This window comes from Typopeltis vanoorti, chromosome 4 (assembly GCF_054136105.1).
Source record: "Typopeltis vanoorti isolate ZY-2024b chromosome 4, IOZ_Tvanoo_1.0, whole genome shotgun sequence".
NCBI lineage: Eukaryota > Metazoa > Arthropoda > Arachnida > Uropygi > Thelyphonidae > Typopeltis > Typopeltis vanoorti.
The window spans coordinates 115,682,991-115,703,236 of record NC_143552.1 but is presented as its reverse complement, the minus strand read 5'-3'; the positions used below and the strand labels follow the sequence as shown (position 1 = coordinate 115,703,236).

Genomic DNA, 20,246 nt, shown 5'->3' with positions numbered 1-20,246 from the left:
AAATAATTAAATTAATAATTCGGGAACTAGTTTCTTCTGCTCATGTAAACAAACCTACATGTATGAGTTTGTTTTTATGTTTCTTTGTTTGAATTAAAAGAAAGAGCACAATAGTTTCTATAACTTATTATTAGAGTACAAGGATATTATTATTATTACACTGTATTATTATTGCCACATATAACCCATTATAGTATTATTATTATTATTATTACCGTATATGCACTATTCATTAGGGATCCGAGTTATGTACAAACCCGACTTAAAGACATTCTCAGGAATGTATCTCATTCATAAGTCTTCTGTATATAACTTGAAATCAGTTTGAATTACATTTCAGATATTTGATCCAGACATTTCACAAATACTAATTTTATAAATAAAATTCTACCAAAAAAAAAGTTGCAGCTAACATGGTGTATAAGCATTTGTAAAAATGCATCAGTTCAACACGGAAGCAGAAGCATACACTAAAGCTAGTTCCTGCCAGGAATTTACAAACTGCAGATACTGCCTGACATGAACTTGTTAAAATACTCCTGTTTTAATTAATTTTTACACTTTCTTTTATGTTTTTATGCATGTTGTACTCAATTATATGATGATTATCCACATCTTCATTTGTTTTAATTTGATCATCATCAAATTCCTGACATGTATCCTTAAGGGTTGTACAGGATATTATGATAGTACTACCTGAACAACTTACATCATTACTGACTTCCTATCAACAATTTTTCTTCAAATCAATCTGTTATCTGTCAAGACTCCAACATTATCAGATCTTATATTTCTGTCTTCTAAGACACTTTTTACTGTATTAATCCACCTATATCTTGGTCTTTCTCTGAGTCTTTTTCCTGTCAACCTGGCAGGAAAAATCTCAACCAATGTCTTGTTTTGCTAATCCTTCCTCTCCCATTCTGTTTAAGTGATCATGCCACTTGCGATTAGCTCTGCTAACAATGTCAACTTCTTTCCTAATATCCTCATTTTTAATATAATATTGCCATTGATGCCATCTGTTCACTCTCCTAATCTTTCTCAGGACTCTCACATCTGTGGTCAAGTGTTTTATGTCTAACCCAGCTCTCAGATCCATAAGTTAAAATTGTTTTGAACATTGTCTTGTATATAAGTAATTTAGTGTTTTGACTAACTTCTCTCTTATTCCATATAAATTTATTCAGTTCACTTCCTACCATACCAGTTTTGTTGATTTCTGTTGTCTAGTTCCATATTTAATTTACCATCTTCACTAAAAATCGTGCCTAAGTAGATGAAATGTTTTGCTTGTTCTATAGGTTCTCCATTCACATTGCAGTTGATATTTTCAATGCTTTTGCCTATTTTCATTGTCTTTTTCTTGTTATTTCTGACCTTCATACCGTATCTATTACAACAGTTATTGAATTTAGTCAGGGAATCTTGCAGACTTGTAGCAGATTTACTTAGAAATATAACATCATCTGCATAAAGCAAAGCTTTATGTGGCCAGCTGACATTAACATCTCCAATTTTGATATGAGGTTTAATACCACTTTCCTTCATAATGTGATCCATATAGATAATGAATAACAGAAGGGATAATGTACATCCTTGTCTCACACCAGATTTAACATTAAACCATCTTCCTGTACTTCCTTCAATTCTAACTGCTGACTTACAGCTCAAATAAAGACTAAATATTGCTTGATATAATGCCCCATTGACACCATATAACTTGGCATTTTGAATAGCTTTTCTCTTGGCACCTTGTCATATACCTTTTTCAGGTCTATAAAACTTAAATACAGATCTTTGTTATATTCCTGTGATTTCTCAACTATTTGTCATGAAGTGAAAATCTGATCCTGACAGCCTCTATTTGGACTGAATCCAGGTTGTTCTTCACCAAGCTTACCTTCTACAATCATTCTCAACCATTCTCAAATATACTTGCATAAATCTTACCTGGAATACTCAGTAGGGAAATATCTCTGTAATTCTCACATTCAGTTTTATTTTCCTTTTTGTATATGGTGGACACAGGAAGTGTCCACCATGGAGTTTTGATTTTTCTATCCTTGCAGACAACCTAACCACATGCTTCTCTTGCTGAATCAGTCAATAAAATACACAAACATTATTCTTGAATAATGTTTGTGTATTTTAGTCTACAGTTCACATCTAAGAGCTGCTCAACTTTTATTTACTTTAAAACTTAATTACATGTTCTTCTTTTCAATATGAAATTCAGTTTTATCCTGCTGAAGACTAAATGGTGATCACTTCCAATTTCACATCCTCTGTACACTCTAGTGTCCTGCAACAATGAGAAAACATCACTATCAACAATAACATAGTCAATGAGACTTTTCTTATTCCTTGCCTCTTCTCTCCATGTGAATTTATGCACATTTTTATATTGGAACATTGTGTTAATAATAACCAGTCCATGTCCTGAGCAGAAATTCAACAGGTATTTGCCATTATTATTACCTTTGCTCTTTTCTCCAAATTTTTCGAAAATATTTCTTTCTGACAATGATTTCCTACTCTGCTATTTAGATCCCAACAAGGACCAACTTTTCCTTTTTCATTGTATCAGTTGCTTTTTCTAAAGCTTCAAAAAATTTCTCCACTTCTTCCTTAGTAAAACCTTCAATTGGCCCATAGAGACAAATAAGTCTCATTGTCCAATTCCCCATTTCGATATTTGCCTGCATCATGCTACTTGATATTGCCTGCCATTCAGGAAGATTAGCCTTGTATTTATTGCTTAGAAAGATCTCACCAGTTTTTGTCTTTTTTGTTTCATTCACCCCTATTATGTTGATCTGGTACTGGTTCCATTTCTTTGCCATTCAGGCAAAGAAATGGAACCAGTACCAGATCTTATGTTGATAGTATTGATCTTGAACTCTAGTGATATTGAGTTTGAATGTGTTCAGGATTTGTTCCAGTACCTGGCTTTTCACTGTTCGTCCTGATTCCTTAGCGAAAAGGATGGGGGGGGGGGCTTGTTTAACTTGGTTACACCCCAGCTGGCATGAAATTCTGTCATGTTGTACCTTCGTCTTACTTCTGGTTTAAGCCAATAAGAATACAATTTGGGTGGCTAAATCCCAAATTGCATTTTAATTTGAAATATATAATATTCTGGAGCGGTTGTGAATTTTTATTAAAATCAGATTTTTTATTTTATTTATTTATTTTTTTAAATAGATATAGGCAGTATCGATTGCACCCATCCATAAAAGAAACTAAAAGGATATATCCCCACACTCATAATATGGATGGATTTTTCATTGCTAAATTAAAGAAATTTGCTAATACAATACCCAGTCATAGTAAGTATAACAGTTATTAGCATGTTAAGATTTTTAATATCCTGATTGCATAATTTAAAAACTTATCATTTTAAAATGTATAGCATGCATATAGCAGTACTCAATGTTCGAAATGTCTCCCCCTCCCCGCTTTGCCTTCATGTATGCCTGAAGTGTGTGAGGCCACATATCAATAGTGGCGTACACAACATCCAATGGAAACACTGCAAATCCATCTTAAGTCTGGCGATACTGGGCTGCCTTTTCTTGCAGGCTGCCCCCTTAAGCTCTGGCCACAATTTGAAATCCAGCGGATTCAGATCTGGACTTCCAGGTGGCCAAGAAGATAGTGATATATGGTTAGGCACATTTGCCTCCAACCACTGCTGTGTGGTCCTCGCCTTGTCCTGTTGGAAGGCCCACTGCCTACCATGAAACAAGGTGTTATTCAGGAACCATACCACAGGTTCCCACACAGTGTCTTGATACACTTTGGCAGAGGTTCTTACCTCTTTCTCACAGAAAGGCCACTTGGATATCCTCGATACATCGCCCTCGACTAAACCATCACTGATGTGGGTGATGACTTCTGAATCCTGGGTGTTATGGGTACACTTCTGTTAAATAATGGTTTATCCTTCTTGCCTTCATCTTTTCCATCTTTTCCTCTGGAAGAGGAGAAGATGATGGCAAGAAGGATGAACTTTTGATTTTATCACACTCTGCTGTATAAGTTGTGGTGTTAGGAAGTGTCCAGTAGAATGACAATAAGCTCTCACCCCAGGTCATCACTTAGTACAAGTGACATCACTTTCTGCATTCTCATAGGATTACAGCAGAGGCATGACTTCACAGCCCTCACAAGCTGTTCCGTCTTAATGCAGCGTGGTCTTCCTGTTCTTTGGCAGTCAGATATCTCTTATGTATTGTTATAATGGTTAATAATCTGATACACAAACATCCTACTAATCCTGAGTGTTTTTAGTGTGTTGAAATTAACAGGTGGCTGCATTCTGACCTTGTAAAATGCTTTTACAGCTACACAGGTCTAAGAAAGAAAAATAATGTTTAGAACAGGAAAGAACAGCGAGATTTTTAGAGCCTGAGGAGCCTATACAAGTAATATGTTTATGCCAGGATAAACTGAATATGACAGTCAATCAAGAAGAGAAAGTTGATCTTGAAAGGATACCAGAAGATTATCAAAAAATTAGAGTATGAGGTAGGATTTTTCTTGCAGGTAATAAGTCAGGCTTGGGTTTTTTTGGCATTGAAATTTAATAAGTTGTCTTCACTCCCATATCATGATGTTGGTGAGGTCACTATTCAAGTCATTGGTTATGGAAGATCTTGAGGCATCTAACATTAGGGTACTGCAGGATTTATCGAATGAGAAAGAGGAATGAAGAGTACTTTCATCGGTGAAGCTGTGAATAGGATGTGAAGTCAGAGAAAGGAGATTATTGACGTAAAGGAGGAAGAGTGTGGGTGAGAGTACAGAGCCCTGAGGCACTCCAATATTGATGGGGAAATCTCATGAGAGAAAGCATTTCACCATTGCATGCAATGAATGACCAGTGAGGAAGCTTGCAATCCAATCTGTGATTGGATTGCAAGCTTTAGAAATATCAAGAGCAATAACATGAGTTTCTCCAAATCTTTCCATAGCCTGAGTCCAAAGGTGGGTGTGATTAGCTAGGAGGTTGACTGTAGAACGAGAATAATAGAATTCACATTGGCAGTTGCTGTTAACCTTTTTTTGTCCCATTTCTCTCACCGCAGTACTTTCAAAAGTGATGGAGAAGGTTATCAACAACCAGTTTCTTTCTTCATTATCTGGAGATACATCAATTAATTAAGCAAGCGTACTGGCTGGATGTGGGCTTGCTTCCATGCTGATGGATAGATGCCACAGTAGAATATGAGTTTATGTAAATGATACGGGATGGATGTCAATACTGGTGCACAAGTCTTAGGCACAAACCAGAGGATTACCATCTGGACCAGGAGCCTTACTAGTAAAAAGATTAATGAGAGTTTTTCTGATGTCCTTTTGGTGAAAATTCAGAGGAGGCATTCAGAGGACAGTTTGTAGAAGTATTGGAAATGATTTGCATTGGTCATCCAGGCAGGAGTTGCAGGGGAAAAACTGATGGCAAGAAGTCTGCCTTTTCCTTGGTTGAAATTACCATAGTATCACGATGCAAGAGGAGCAGCAACATGGAAGGGCAGAAGTTATATCCAACAGCCTTAGCAAGGGAACAAAAGACTTGGCTGCCAGTTGAGCTGGAGGCAAGTTTATTGCATTTCATTCTTATGAAGTCTTCTTTGGAATCATTGATAACTTTTTTACATGTTTCTGGCTAGCAAAAACAGTAATCTGATCATGAAAAAGCACATAAAAATTCTTGAGTTCATCCCATTTGGTACAAGGCTGAGATTGGCTGGGAGGAGGACAAGCATAGCGAAGGAGACTTGAATAAGATTGTGATCATCTTCTATTATTATTTTATTTATTTTTTGTAAAACTTTTTTTTTTTTTTTGTACAATCCAGTTTTGGATGTTTTGCTTCTTTATTAGGACAGCTTTCTCTAGTTAATTTTTGCATCTGTTAATGTCATTTGTTCCTTACCAGTTAACTATTAACTACTGCTTCACTGTTTTGAGAACATGAGGATGAAAAATTCACAGCTATAGTTTTTGTGTAGTTGACTCTGTCATTATGACAAACTCACTGGTATGACAAGAATGATTTGATAATTACAGTGGGTAATTTGCTTTAACGAATTTCTTTCAGCATAGCATTGTACCTATAGGGCTTTGGTTGAGATTTTTCAGTTCATCGTTTTAGTAAGAAGTTTGTTATATTGGTATTTGCTATAGTGAGAGTGAACTGTGTTTCTTCTAATTTTTTTTTTTTTTTTTTATTTAGCTGTCTTATTTGTTCACAGATTCTCTCTTGTTGCAATTTTATACTATCAGCAACTCAATGTATCCAAGTTTCAGAAGATATTTGCTATTAACTCATTGCAACTCTTGATAGTTTATAACTGCCAATTATGCTATGACCAATAAATCTATTTGTTAGTTTTTAGTTGGAATTATTTTTTTTCTTAATATTCATTTTTGCACATTGGTATTTCAAATTGGCCTTTGAATATTTTTTCTTCTTGAAATTTATTTCAGACCTGTTGCACACCATGCAGCAATTGCTTTCAGTATTGAGATTATCGATAACAAAATGGCTCTCACTGCTTTTCAATGTCCATTTTCTGTTCAGTTTTTGCTTTAAAAAATAGTCCATGATATAAAGATTTTTTTCATTAAATGTCACTAGTCTTTCTCTACAGTTATCTCATTGGTAAAGTTAAAATCTTCATAAATTCAATTAATTTATGCAGATTTAAATTTTTTTTTAAGAAGTTTGATAAAAAAAAATAATAAAATATAATTATGCTTTTCTGAATTTAAAAAAAATCATTCTTTAATATATAACATATTTTTCTTTCAGCTGATGCAGAATGAGTTTTTGTACAGATGTGGAAAATGTATTATCATCAGTTGTACATGTACTTGTAAAAAGAACTTTCTAAATAAATGCAAATAGCCACCGCTGTATATAGAAAAAGTTGCCCCTTTTTCTTCAACATAACTAATTACAGTTAATGATTGGACTGAATATAATTATACTTTATGTCTAACACTAAATGCATTATAAATTGAAGTTTACGCTAAATAAAAATGGAAATCTGGTGACCACTGATTTTCATTTATTAAAATTAGGATCAGAATGCTGTGAAATTATTTAGAGATCTCTTAAAGAACTAGAATTATTGTAAAAGAATAATATAGAAATAGGTCTGGGAGAGGTTAAAAAGCATTAAAGAACATGAAGAATGGAAATTCTCCTGGAATAGATGATTTGCTTGTTCAATTGACCGGAGCTTCTGCTGATTCAGAATTGAAATGGGGGTCATCATGTTTCTCTAGATTAGTCTAGAGCAGTGTTTCCCAACCTGTGGTCCACAGACCCCCCTCCCCTCGGAGGTCCACAAGTAATTCAAAGGAGGTCTGTGGGATAGTTTATTTTCATTAAACTTTATCTTATCGTGTTGCTCACACCTGGCCTAATCGATATGTTCATATTCTTCCGAATATCTCCATTTATAACAGTATTGCATTGTCATAAATGATACATTTAGTGTTGTAAAATTGTAATTTATCACTTCAACTTTATAATATGTAAAATATAAAAAATTTCCATTTTGGATTTTATGGGGCCACGGTGAATTAGCGTTTGCTACAGGGGGTCCGTGACATCAAAAATTTTGGGAAACACTGGTCTAGAGAATGATGATGATACCTGGTGATTGGGCAAAAGGATTTATTGTCCCATAGGAAGGAAGAAACATTATTGTGCTACTGTGCAAAGATTTATGAAAAGTGAAAAGATAATGTCAAAGAAGGTTTAAAGTAGAGGAAGGTCTAAGAGAAGAACTGTTTAGTTTTAGAAAAAGGAGATCAACTATTGACTTGATTTTTGCTGTACAGAAGTGACAGAAACACTGGGAATTTAGGAAGTGCCTAGTTTATTGCATTTCTGGATTCAATGGGAAAAGGGTTGAGAAGTTTGTCAAAAATAGGTATGAGAAAAGAAGAAATGGTTGTGATCAAGAAAACATATGTTGAGTGTAAGAGTTGTGTAATGATGAACAGTATCCTTGATACTGTTAACAAAAGGTGAACCATTTGTAACTGGTCCACCTTTTAGTGATTTGGGCACACTCAGAGATCAATAGATTAAGCTGTACAAATGGAATAGTGTAACACAAAACATCAGTAGTGCATAGATTAAATTTACAAAGAGCGTTTACTTTTTATTCTGATCTGTAATCTATGCACCACCTTCAACCCTTTTCAGAAGTCTTCCTTTTATAGCTGCCACCAAGAATAAGTTGCTTCTTCCTTGCCTGATGTTTTATTGAGTACCCTATTTCTGTCAGTTTTGTTATTTTGGACATGGGTCATTCTGCTGAGATTGGAATCCAAGAACATCAAATTTGTGAAATCAGATGTCTGACCTTCTTGCCATGCATATCAATGACACCAGCCACAGAGTTCTCTAGAATCAAACCAAATCAAGATAGTGCACTCAAGTAGATTTGAATCTGATCATCTCTGCCATGAAACGTGAGATTCTACAACACCATCTAAATCTCATCTTCTCATAAATGCAAAACATCAGTTAACATTCCTTATATCTAGGGCCAAAAAAATTTCATGAGTTTTTAAAAAGGTATGATATACAGACTGCCTTCTAGCCATACCAAAAATTAGCACTACCCTTTTCATTGAAAAATCCTCTTCATCATCCTGTGATCTATAGTATCCTTTGCTCCTGCAGACCCCCATTTTGGACAAATAAGAAACACCCCCGATATCCATCTGGAGGTACATGGAAACTATATCTATTACCTGCACAGCCATTGCCTACAAAGAAATCCTTGCTATGAATATGAATTAATGCATCTAATGGAACAAAACCTTCTTTTTATACAGGAACAGATGTAAATCAGAGGGATTATTTCTATGATTTGCCACAGCATTCACCAAAGCTGAACAAATTCAGCTACCTCACTTTACTTAAAATATGAGAGAGACCTTTATTTTGAAACCTTCAGCAAGTTTCTATCGCTGCATCCATAGAGGGCACCAATTAGAACTGTAAGACCCTGTCTTTCACACTCTCCCTATGTTTACCTTCCTGCTAGTGTGCCTGCATACACATGCATAGTAGTATTTCTTTGTGCTCATGAAAGATGGCTTGTTGCCAAGGCATCCTTCATTGGCATAGTAATTTATTTAGCTAATAATTAGTAATTATCATCTAGACATGTGTTTTCTCCATTAAACATTAACATGACTCATCTACTCCAACTCTCTCAAAGTTCTGGGAAGTAATCATGATTAACTGTTCTAATTTTCTTTTTTTCAAATAATTAATATAATTATTAAGTTCCTATCATTTTACCAATCTCTATTAAGGATCAAATATATAGAAGCAAATAAATATACGAGGTCTAGCAGAAAAGTAGAGTTTTTTATTATTACAGTTTTCAGTGCTGTTGAACTGACAATGATGTAAAATGTTAGTGATTTCTGCTCTTTCTTTCTATACTAATTTCTTGACAGTAGATTAAACACATGTATAGTTATTGTAGTGTTAGTAAGTGTCTGGTGTGATCATCACAAAAATGGAGAAGTGAAATTGAACAACACTTGCAATTAAATTTTGTGTTAAAATGAATAATAGTGCTACCAAAGCATTCGATAAAATTAAGCAAGCATAAGGTAATGATTCTTTATCATATGCTGAAGTGTTTAAATGGTACAAGATGTTTTTTTGTGAATGATTGTATCTTGCATCATGACAATGTGTCTTCTCATTCTGCACTATCAGTTCATGAGTATTTAGTCCGAAAATACATTCCACTGTTTAAATAGTCAGTGTACTCTCCCAGCTTGTCTCAATGCAACTTTTTCTTTTCCCCAAGCTCAAGAACAAGATGAAAGATACCCATCTTGAGACTGTAGAAAACATTTAACGAGCAGTAACAGGGACCATTAATGACCTAACAGAAGAGGACTTTTTATTCTGTTATATGGTTAGCTATCATGCTGATATGCTAAATTATTCCACATTGGTAGGTTTTGAATTTACAGCTGAAGCATGTAGGGCTATGAGGCCAGTGTATTATGTTTGTATCCTTAGTGAATGTGAATAGTAAGAAAATGTCAGCTGCACTAGAAATAGCTGAGTTAAGTGTTCAGTTTAGGTATACATTCCAGACAGTTCTCCTTAGCTCCCCTGCTGATGAAGAACTGGATGAAAGACTAAAGGTAGATGAGTTCCAGGTATTAAAGATATTGCAAGAGCATAATATAAACACTGCAATATAATGAAATGTGATGGCAGTACAGATGCTCAAGTATATGCAAAAGAACAATTTTCATTGACCCGGTTGAGTCTTACACATGCATGCATGATTACCAATGAGCAGAAGGAGTGCAAGGTAATTCCATCATACAAAAGGCAGAGCCATGACAAGCAACCAACAGGCTGCAAATTCAAATCACATGCCATGGATGTTTGTGATTATGCTTAGGTGAGACGAATATCATCTTATAATTAAGAATTATCAATATGTTAGCACAATATTTTAATATTTGCCAAATATTTCAGACTGAAATATTTGGCAAATATTAAAATATTCTTGTGCTAACGTGTTGATAATTCTTAATTTTATGTCACAAGTGTCTCTTAAGAATAGAATCATCTCACAATATGAGACTACCATCTCACTTATTGAAAGTCTGAAGTGGATTGAAAATAAAAGTTTAAAATAGTTTCATAAATTGTCAGGAGTACTAGCAAAATATACACAACAAAAGACCAGAAAAAATTACACCTGTTAGATGCTATCAGAACTTCATAACCAGTACATACGAATAAAAAAAGAAGTTAAATTCATTATTGTATGCATGTCGGAACGATGCTAGTTTGCTAACATTGAAATGTTAATTTTTGTTACATTGTGTGGGGATCCTTAGCATTTGCGAGGCTTTCTAAATATGATCAATACATGGCACTTTTGTTTGTTGCCAAACTATTTGATGGATTGTGTAGTTGTGTGTGTGTGTGGGATGTTAAGACAGATTTATGCTGTCTTAGCATCAATATCTTTTTCGATATCTTTTGTGTGTTCAGACATGGGATCTCCCCCGACCTTATGTCACAAGAGCAAAGAATCTCATTAAATACCTAGTTTTTTCATGGGATGATATGGCGGATTTATGCAAAGGTAAAAAGCAATGGTGTCACATGCCCATTTCGGTTAGATGTGCTCCTGTGGCTTATGCGACCCATGCTATAAAATTCACATCGTTTTGACCATATGATTGCATTTTTATTAATGTATGAAAATTTTAAGAATGTATAGTACATCAGTGCTTAATTGGTTTAATGCAATTAATTGTACCCAAATCTGCAAAGAGTGCATGGTAATGTGTTTGTTTTAAGATACTGTATATTAGAGAACAATGATGAAGAAACTGCTATATATTTGGTTGATATATTTCAATTACTCAGAGGTGTAAAAGTTGGAAGAGGACGAGAGGCTTGTCTCTTCCACTACAATACTGTTTCCCCATTTTTACAATGGGCAAAAAAAGTTATAAAGTTATCAAAATTATATATTAAAAACTTGTCTATATTATATATAAAAATTTGCCTACCACATCAGTTCACACTTCATGCCTGCAAAACAAATGAAACTCAGAAAACAAAAACAGCAACTGATAATGTTTAAGTGGATTGGTTAACAATAACCAATCACAATAGCCTCTAGGTGCTATTGTCTCAGAACTCACCCTGCCTCGTCTCTGCGCACTTTAAAACTACTAGAACACTAAGAATTTGACCTGCTTGCTGCACCACCATCTGTATATCTTTTCAAAGGGCTCAAAGGTGTATGTATTTTGAAAGCACACTTGGGCTATTAATGTGAATGTGATGCAATGTTTATGTGTTGAAAAGTGTCCTCTTCATGAAGCATTAGTATATTGTGTTTACTTTTAGGAATCATGCGAAGTCTGGAAACAATTAGGATAGTCTTTAACAGGAATAAATGCAAAAATATAATATCGGTGATATTGCTATTGAGTGAATGAGCACTGCACCCCACCCCCGAATATTCGCCCCTGGTAAAAAGTCACTGATGTACTCACGGAGCAACGTAGCCACTTGGTAACATTCTTGATATGAGGTAGTATGAATGCATTCTTAAAATCTTGTTTAAGTAAAGTAGCTGTTTGAAGAATTTTGTCTTGGGTTCATAACAACTGAGTGTGAGGTTCTGTCTCAGGTAGTGCAGTTCCTTTTATTTGACTTGCTGGATATATTGTATGCTCTATCTTGTAATATTTTGATCATACCTATCTTTTGTAATATGGATGATGGCGTAAAGCGGCATGTAAAAATCTTCCCATTATGGTAGGTTTTCTGTATACCGAAAAGGATAATCTTTATTCTTCGTTTATTTTGGCAAGGATATCAAGGAACAGTAATTTTTTTGTGATCTTCCAATTCAAAAATGAATTTTATATTGGGATGCAAGCTGTTCAGATAATCTTTGAAATTAACTTCCATTGTTCCTCACCAAATAATGAAAATGTAACATAACCAAATTTTTGATTTCTTCTGATAGTTTGTTTTGAAATTTTTAATAGACCGGTTGGCTGGAAGGCTGGAGAAAGTGGGGAATCCAAGGCCTTTTTGTTTCCAATATTTGTCCTGAAATATGAAAAAAAAGTGTTTTCCATACAGTGTTTGAATAGTCTTACTGTGTCTGGGGAAAGGGTTTACAAGTAGCTCCACTGTGTCATCTCTTGGCACGTTGAAAAGAGTGACTACATCTAAACTTGCTAAGATGTCTGAAAGCTCTATATTTATATTATTATTAAGAGAGACCTCCAGGGAGTCAGGGACTCATCGAGGGAGGCCACATGCTACACTCACCAGCTATCATACTTATTCTTGAATTCATTCACACTGCTTGCAATCACATCCAATTGCAATCATGCACCACCCTATGAGAAATATCTAGTCCTCGCCCCTTCTTAGCAGCATTCATTCTCAGTTTCCAAGGATACCCTCTTGTCCTTTCCCCACCCTCAATAAATTAAAAAATTCCATCAATTGAAATCCTGTATGACCCTTTCAGAGGTTTGTAAGTCTCAACCAAAACAACTCTCTCTCTCCTGTTTGCTAGTGTCTGCAGTCTACAAATTCTCAACCTGTCTTGTCTTCATAATCAATATTCCATATCCTATCCTATTATCATTTTTAACCCTCTCCTTTTCACTCTCTTCAATATATCAGAATCACAATGGAAACCAGGAGACCAGACCTGCGCCCAATAGTCCAAGTGAGGTCTTATCAATGCCTTGTAAAGCGGCAAAATGGCATCCAGTCTGCATGACAGCATTGCAATTATCTTTTGAGTTGTATTTGCGATCTTTGCTATATGGCCCCTGAACTTTATTCCTATCTACTAACACTCCAAGATCCCTCGCCTCATCAGTTTCTTCAAGCATAATCTCACCAATATAATACAACATTGGATATCTAATCACATCAAAGCATAAGACTACGTTTAATGACATCCATTTTCCTATGACCGTATTTCCAGCCAACTCAAATCATTCTGCAAGTACTGCATATCAGCAGCATTCCTGATTACTCTACTTATCTTTGCATCATCAGCAAATAGCTGTATGTCTTGTCAAATCCTACCAATATCAGTAATGTATAGATAATAACAGTGGACCAAGCACTGATCCTTGTGGTACACCACTGGTTACTTTAAATCTTGCAGACTCACATTCCCCATATACCACTTTTTGATATCTGTCAGTCAGCCATCCTCTTATCCACGCTAATATTCTATAATCCAAATCCATATTCTCCAATTTATGCAACAATCTACCATGTTGTATTCTGTCAAAAGTCTTAGCAAAATCCAAAAGTATCATGGTGTATCCATTCTTCAATGGTAACATTGTTATAGAGTGACCAAGTTCCTGAAACATGACCTTTCGTTAAAACCTATGTTGCTCATTGCAAAGTAGAAATTCACTGTCAACCCATTTCTGAATGGGAGCCCTAAGCAATTTTTTCAAAATCTTGGAAATGGGTCGATAGTTGGATACATCGCTCTTTGCACTATCCTTATGCAATGGAATTACCATACATTCTTTCCATTCCTGCAGAATCTTCCCAGTTCTGAGACACATTAAACAGTCAGAGGAATAGCCAGTTCAGCTGAACACTTTTAGCACATGCGCTGATATCCTATCAGTCCCTATTGCTGAATTCTTATTCAGTTTGTGTAACAGCTGTAATACCTTGTCCTCATACGCCTGAATTTCTTCACCCAGTGAAGAGGTAGCAGTGAGCTCAATGTCGTGTACACCAGGTTGATAGCTTTTAACAAAATGGGCACTCATTTTGTTAAAATGAGTTAAAATTTTGTAATCCTCATGCCATCTGCATTTAGAAGAGTTATTCTTTCATATTCATTCTTTCTTTTACTTGCAGCATATCGATAGAATTCTTGTGAATTCTCTTTAGCATGCAGAGCCAATTTCTTTTCATACTCAGACTTTGCTTTCCATATAACAGTTGTAACTATTTCAGCCCTCTGCTTATAATTTTCATAATGCACGTTATCCTTATGCACACGGTATTCTTTCCACATCATCCTTTTCTTACGGGTCTCATGCTTAATATGATTAGACATCCATTTGACTCCTATCCTATTTATTCTTCGAACTCTCGAGACACACTCTGATATTGCATCATTTAAGTATTGTTTAAATGCTTTCCATGAACTGTCGATATTCTTCCCATCCATCAACCGATCCCATTCCACTGAACTCAGTATACTCCTTAGTTGGTCATAATTTCCTGCTTTGTAGTTCAGTATGTAACCTTTTCTGAATGGAACATTCATAAACTTAGTCACCTCCCAAGTGAGTACTGCATGATCACTATCACCAACCAGAGGCAGAATAGTTACGTCTGGAACGCCGTCTGACACTATAATCAAATCTAGCGCTCTTTGACCTCGAGTTCCTTCTGTCACATGCTGCTAGAGGAAGTTGTCCCCCAACAGTTCAATAAATGCATCTTCATTCTCATGAGATTCTACTGCTACCCAATCAATATTTGGACAACAACCTTACAGGTTTATTATTATTTTTATTATTACATCACAAGGGAGCATGCTGTCTCTAAATGATATCCACCATCGCTTGCAGTGTTTCAGACCGGATGTCTTATTTCTGACAGAAACTCTGCTTGGTTGGTAGTGTTGGAGTAGGGGAGCCAGCTGAAATTGTGTGGACATTGAGGTCACCCAGGAAGATGACATCACTATTTAAGTGTCCCATTATGATTACTCTTTTTGCGTTCACCTTGTCTATTTGATTATGCATTTCTTCATCACTAACTACTGATCAACCAGGCCTGTAACAACACCCAACTATGTAACTGATCTTGTTAGATTCCACCTCACACCAGATGGCTTCAAACACACTGCCACGTGAAATATTAATAGTAGTACTGCAAGCATAGGTCTGAACGCTAACTGAATTCAAGTCATCCGATATCATTAGTAGCATGTCCTATCCTTCCTAAATTCAACGTACTAACTGGTAAGTTAGTACGTCTTTTTCTGAAAGCCAGGTCTCACTAATGCCTGCAATCTGAGGCCTCAATATATTGATTAACTCTACCCCTTTGTTTCTGATACTCCTAGCATTCATGTACATACATAATATACTCCTGCATGTTCTTTTGTATACTCTTGTCTGCAATCTGCATGACACAGTTGGACAACTTGCAAATCTCTATTCTTATCTTTTACCTTTTTAATGAAATGTAAGATATTTTTTACATGTTCTGTTTTTCCTATGTGGTGATATCAGGTTCGACAGATATTTTGCTAAGTTTAAGGTCGGGAAATCTCTCCCATCTACAATTGCCCATAGCGGAATATCTTTTTTGTGTAATTTTGGTGCCCCATAAATTCGACTAATGGATGTTTAATGATAAAGATTTTTGTTTTAATTTTTCTGGCCAATTAGGTAACTTTTTGATCAGCTAGTTTTATTATGTGTGTACCATGTAGGATCCCGGTCCAAGGATAGGTAGGTGTTGAATCTTCTATTAGGCCAGTGATTTTCAACCTTTTTCATAATATGGCACACCTAGATTAATTATTAAAATTCTGCGGCACAATAAAAATATATTCTTTTAATTTTTTTTTTTTTTGACGATCTGGCAAAAAAATAGGCATAATTTTAATTGATTTACACACATAGATATTAATAATAGTAATTACTTATCCTTTTTGCTCCAAAAATAAATAAATGCGCAAATTACGACATTATTTCTTTAAATTAATTTGTTTTCACAAATCTGGCGGCACACCAGTTGAAAATCGCTGTATTAGGCTATTTATTTTTCTTACGTATTCGTCTGTATTTATAACTGCTGTTGCATTCCCATTGTTTACCTTAACTATTACTATGTTTTTATCTCGTCAAATTCTTTAAGAGTTGTTAACTCTAATTTTGGTATGTTTCTGCGTGGTAATTTAGATTTTAGTAATAGGGCTGAAGTTTGTATGCAGATGAGGTCGGCAGAGTCTCTTGGAAGATTGAGTAATCCCTTTTCTATCTGCGCTATAATGTTTGATTTTGGAATGTTCTGTGGAAATAAGGAAAAATGAAAACTTCTCACTAAGAGATTTGTTTCAGTGATAGATAAGACTGATGACAACTTTTGAATGATTTAGAGGGTTTTTTGTTGTTGTTGTTGTTGTTGAAGCAAGTTAAAATTTTTTTATATACAGTTATACAGAAATCCTACCACAACGGGAAGATTTTCCGCTTCACGCCATCATCCATTACAAAAGATAGGCATGATTAAAACATTCCGAAATTGAGCATACAATATATCCAGCGCGTCAATTAAAAGGAATGAAGAACTGCATTACCTGAAACAGAACTTTGCACTCAATGGTTATGAACCAAACACTATCAACAAAATTATTAATACACCTCCTGCTGCTCCTTTACCTTAAACAAGATTTTAAGAATGTATTCACGTTACCTTACATCAAGAATGTTACAAAGTGGCTTTTTTTTTTTACCTTTGCATAAAATCTCCAAATTCTTACATCCACACCATCCCATGAAAAAACCAGCCGTTAAATGAGATTCATTGCTCTTGTGGCATTTGCTATGTAGGCCGGAAAGGAAGAGAGGGGAGATCCGAATGTCTGAACACATAAAAGACGTCGCAAATCGAAGATAGCATAAATCAGGCTTGGAACCCCACACACAACTACCACTGAGCATGAAGTAGTTTAGCAACAAACAAAAATGCCATATATTGATCATAACTGTTTTTACAAGAAAGTTCAAGGAAGCCTGGCAAATGCTAAGAATCAAGGCTTAATGTTACACCAAGTTTGGTCTGCTTTCATTAAAAATTTAACTGCCACGGACCACGGACCAACATGTTCTATGGCAACGCGCGATGCCATAGAACATGTTGGCACACTACTAGTTGTTGGCAACACACATACGGTAATGAATTTAACGTGTTTATTCTGGTTACTTATTTGTATGTACCAACTATGAAATTCGGATAACATCTAATACGTGTATTAATCGTTTCTAATCTTTTGTTGTATATAATTTTCTGCTATTACCCCCCCCCCCTTTCCCGGTGAAGTAATTCTGATGACTTACGCAACTTGTAGGGTTATAAATGCTTATTTTTATTAAACTCATTATTTATCATAAAATGTAGTCTCACTACCGGAAGCTTCCCACAGAAACTTAAGTTTTCAAACTCTTTGTTTGCCCACAGTTTATTATTATTCTCATAGTGCTTAAGTATAAAGAGCTAATAAGCTTCATTTTGGCAATGAAAACATTACTTAAATTAGGGGGATATTAAATCCCGCATAGTTTTAAAACCAAATAAGAAACTCAAAGATCGGAATCAGAGAGTTTCTTGCCGAATATAGTAAACTATAAAGTATCGGCGACACTAGCGTTAGCCAATGCAAGTGATCCTAGTACGTAGTACAATACCGGGCAACTCGTTGGTCTGTTTGCAACGAGTTGCCCGGTATTGTACTACGTACTAGGATCACTTGCATTGGCTAACGCTAGTGTCGCCGATACTTTATAGTTTACTATATTCGGCAAGAAACTCTCTGATTCCGATCTTTGAGTTTCTTATTCGGTTTTAAAACTATGCGGGATTTAATATCCCCCTAATTTAAGTAATATTCTCATAGTGGTCATTAAGGAATTGGAGATGCTAGTAAAGACACACATACACATCTAGAAATGAGTGGGAAGTAGATAGCACTTTGATTGTCTATATAGAAGACAATATGACTTTGCTGACAGTAGGCATGCTTTTGCAATCTGCTCATGTTCTTTAGCAAAGCTGGATAAGGAAAATGAATATACTACAATACTTCTGGATTTTGTCAAATAATTTGAGAAGATTCCATATGCAAGATTGTTTACAAACTCAAAGGAATGATGTGCAAAATAGACTTGTGACACAGATTAAAGATTGGCTGACAGGTATTAGAAAGTTGAGTTCAAGAGAAAGATGATAAACGGTGGTACACCACAAGGATTCTGTACTTGATCCATTGCTGCTTAACTTGTATATGAATGCTATTCAGGATTGTCTAAGGATGATATCTAGTTGTTTATGATGATGATGATGCTAAGTTAGGAAGGGTACATATGAGGGAAGGCTGGAAAGTTTGATAAACACTTAAAACACAAATGGCATTAAAACAACTGATATAACCACAAGAAAGAACATATCTTAAAATCCTTTAACATCCCCCCTGTTTCATCAAATTGTAATAATTTCTTCTTCTTTTCTTTTAGGATATCTAAGAAGAGTTCCTTTAATATCATTTTGTTTTAGGTAGTCTCACTACAGGAAGCTTCCCACAGATACTTAATATTTACAAACCAGTTTAATAAGGTGATTAACGCCAGCACATCGGATTACCGATACAGATATGGGATCCAAGGAGATGGAAACAGTTGATAACACCCAGTGTTGGATAACCAAGATAACAATTGGCCTCTGAAATTGTGCATATTGACGGAGTTGAGCCTTCAAGGTTTAGGGAACAGTTGAGGAGAGAAGATATGATAGAAACATAGACGTTACTAATTGGATTTAATAGATGCAAGTAATATTTTGGAGCTTATGGAGGGCGGGAGAGTTCGAAATCTAGTATGAAGAGATGTGGGGTCCTGGTTCTTATTTGTGTGTTGTTAGTATGGAACGGGCTACTATTAGGTGTTAAGAGTGACTGCAGTGAATGCAATAAAGAGAATTATACTTGGCAAGAAATTATAAGTTCAAGCAAAGCTTGCATATGAAGTATCTTCACAATTAGGACTACTGGAATATAAAGGCTGTTGAACACATCACTATTTGAAGAGCGAGAAGGTGAAGATTGCAAGTTTCCTACCATGCTAAGATAAAAGGCAAACATAGAGGATGGCAGTGATTGCAATGAGTCTATACGCAGATTATACAAAAGGAATGATGTATAAATTGAGAATCTGTGGTCTCTGACGGAAAGGATTTGCAATGCTGATGGACTGCATCTGAATGGTTTGGGTGTTAGCTATCTGGAGGAGCTTTGTTCACCAAGCATGCGGATGTGCAAATTCAGAGATATTTAAGCAATCAGGGTGGAAGCAAGTGAGTTTGTGTGAAGGCACCCATGAAGCGAGTGAGTGTGATGAATCTAGTGAGTAATCTAGTCTCTCAAGCAAAAATATTGAATAGGATAATCAATTCAAAAAGGAAGGAGTTTTTCGCATTGGTTAGAGCAACCTCGCCAAAAGGTATAGGCATTAGTGAGACTTGCCTAAGCGCAGATGATAATAGTTACAGGGGTTGCATGTGAACGGTTAAGTATTTTCAGGGAAGATAGAGACGATAGGATAGGAGAGGAGTACTGCTGATGAAAGCAGATGAATTGCAATCAAAAACAATAGGAGATAAGTGGATTGGCTGTTCACTTGAAGCAATCTGGTGCGAGATTGACAAATTATCTGGAAGGCATGCATAGCCAAATTAGTGCAATGAGTACATGTCGAGTACAGGTTCAACCATTCTACTAACGGGATATGGAAAACTAAGACTACCTACGCAGATTCTATATCCTGGAATCCCCCCATCCTGCATTTGTCGTCCGCACCATCAACAGACTGTCGATCACATACTCTACCACTGTCAGCTA

At 35.6% G+C, this 20,246-nt stretch overlaps 1 protein-coding gene across 2 annotated transcripts in view; it reads left to right on the top strand.

Annotated features, from left to right (window-relative positions):
* The window catches only part of LOC150107625 (28S rRNA (cytosine(4447)-C(5))-methyltransferase), a 181,852-nt gene extending 174,898 nt beyond the window's left edge, over window positions 1-6,954 (top strand). For both annotated transcript variants that reach the window (XM_090391435.1, XM_090391434.1), the window contains 2 exons: window positions 3,208-3,332; window positions 6,824-6,954. In XM_090391435.1, the coding sequence (XP_090247561.1) occupies window positions 3,208-3,332; window positions 6,824-6,837 (139 nt within the window). In that variant the 3' untranslated portion in view covers window positions 6,838-6,954. The remainder of the gene's footprint in view (window positions 1-3,207; window positions 3,333-6,823) is intronic.
* The last annotated feature ends 13,292 nt before the right edge of the window (window positions 6,955-20,246 follow it).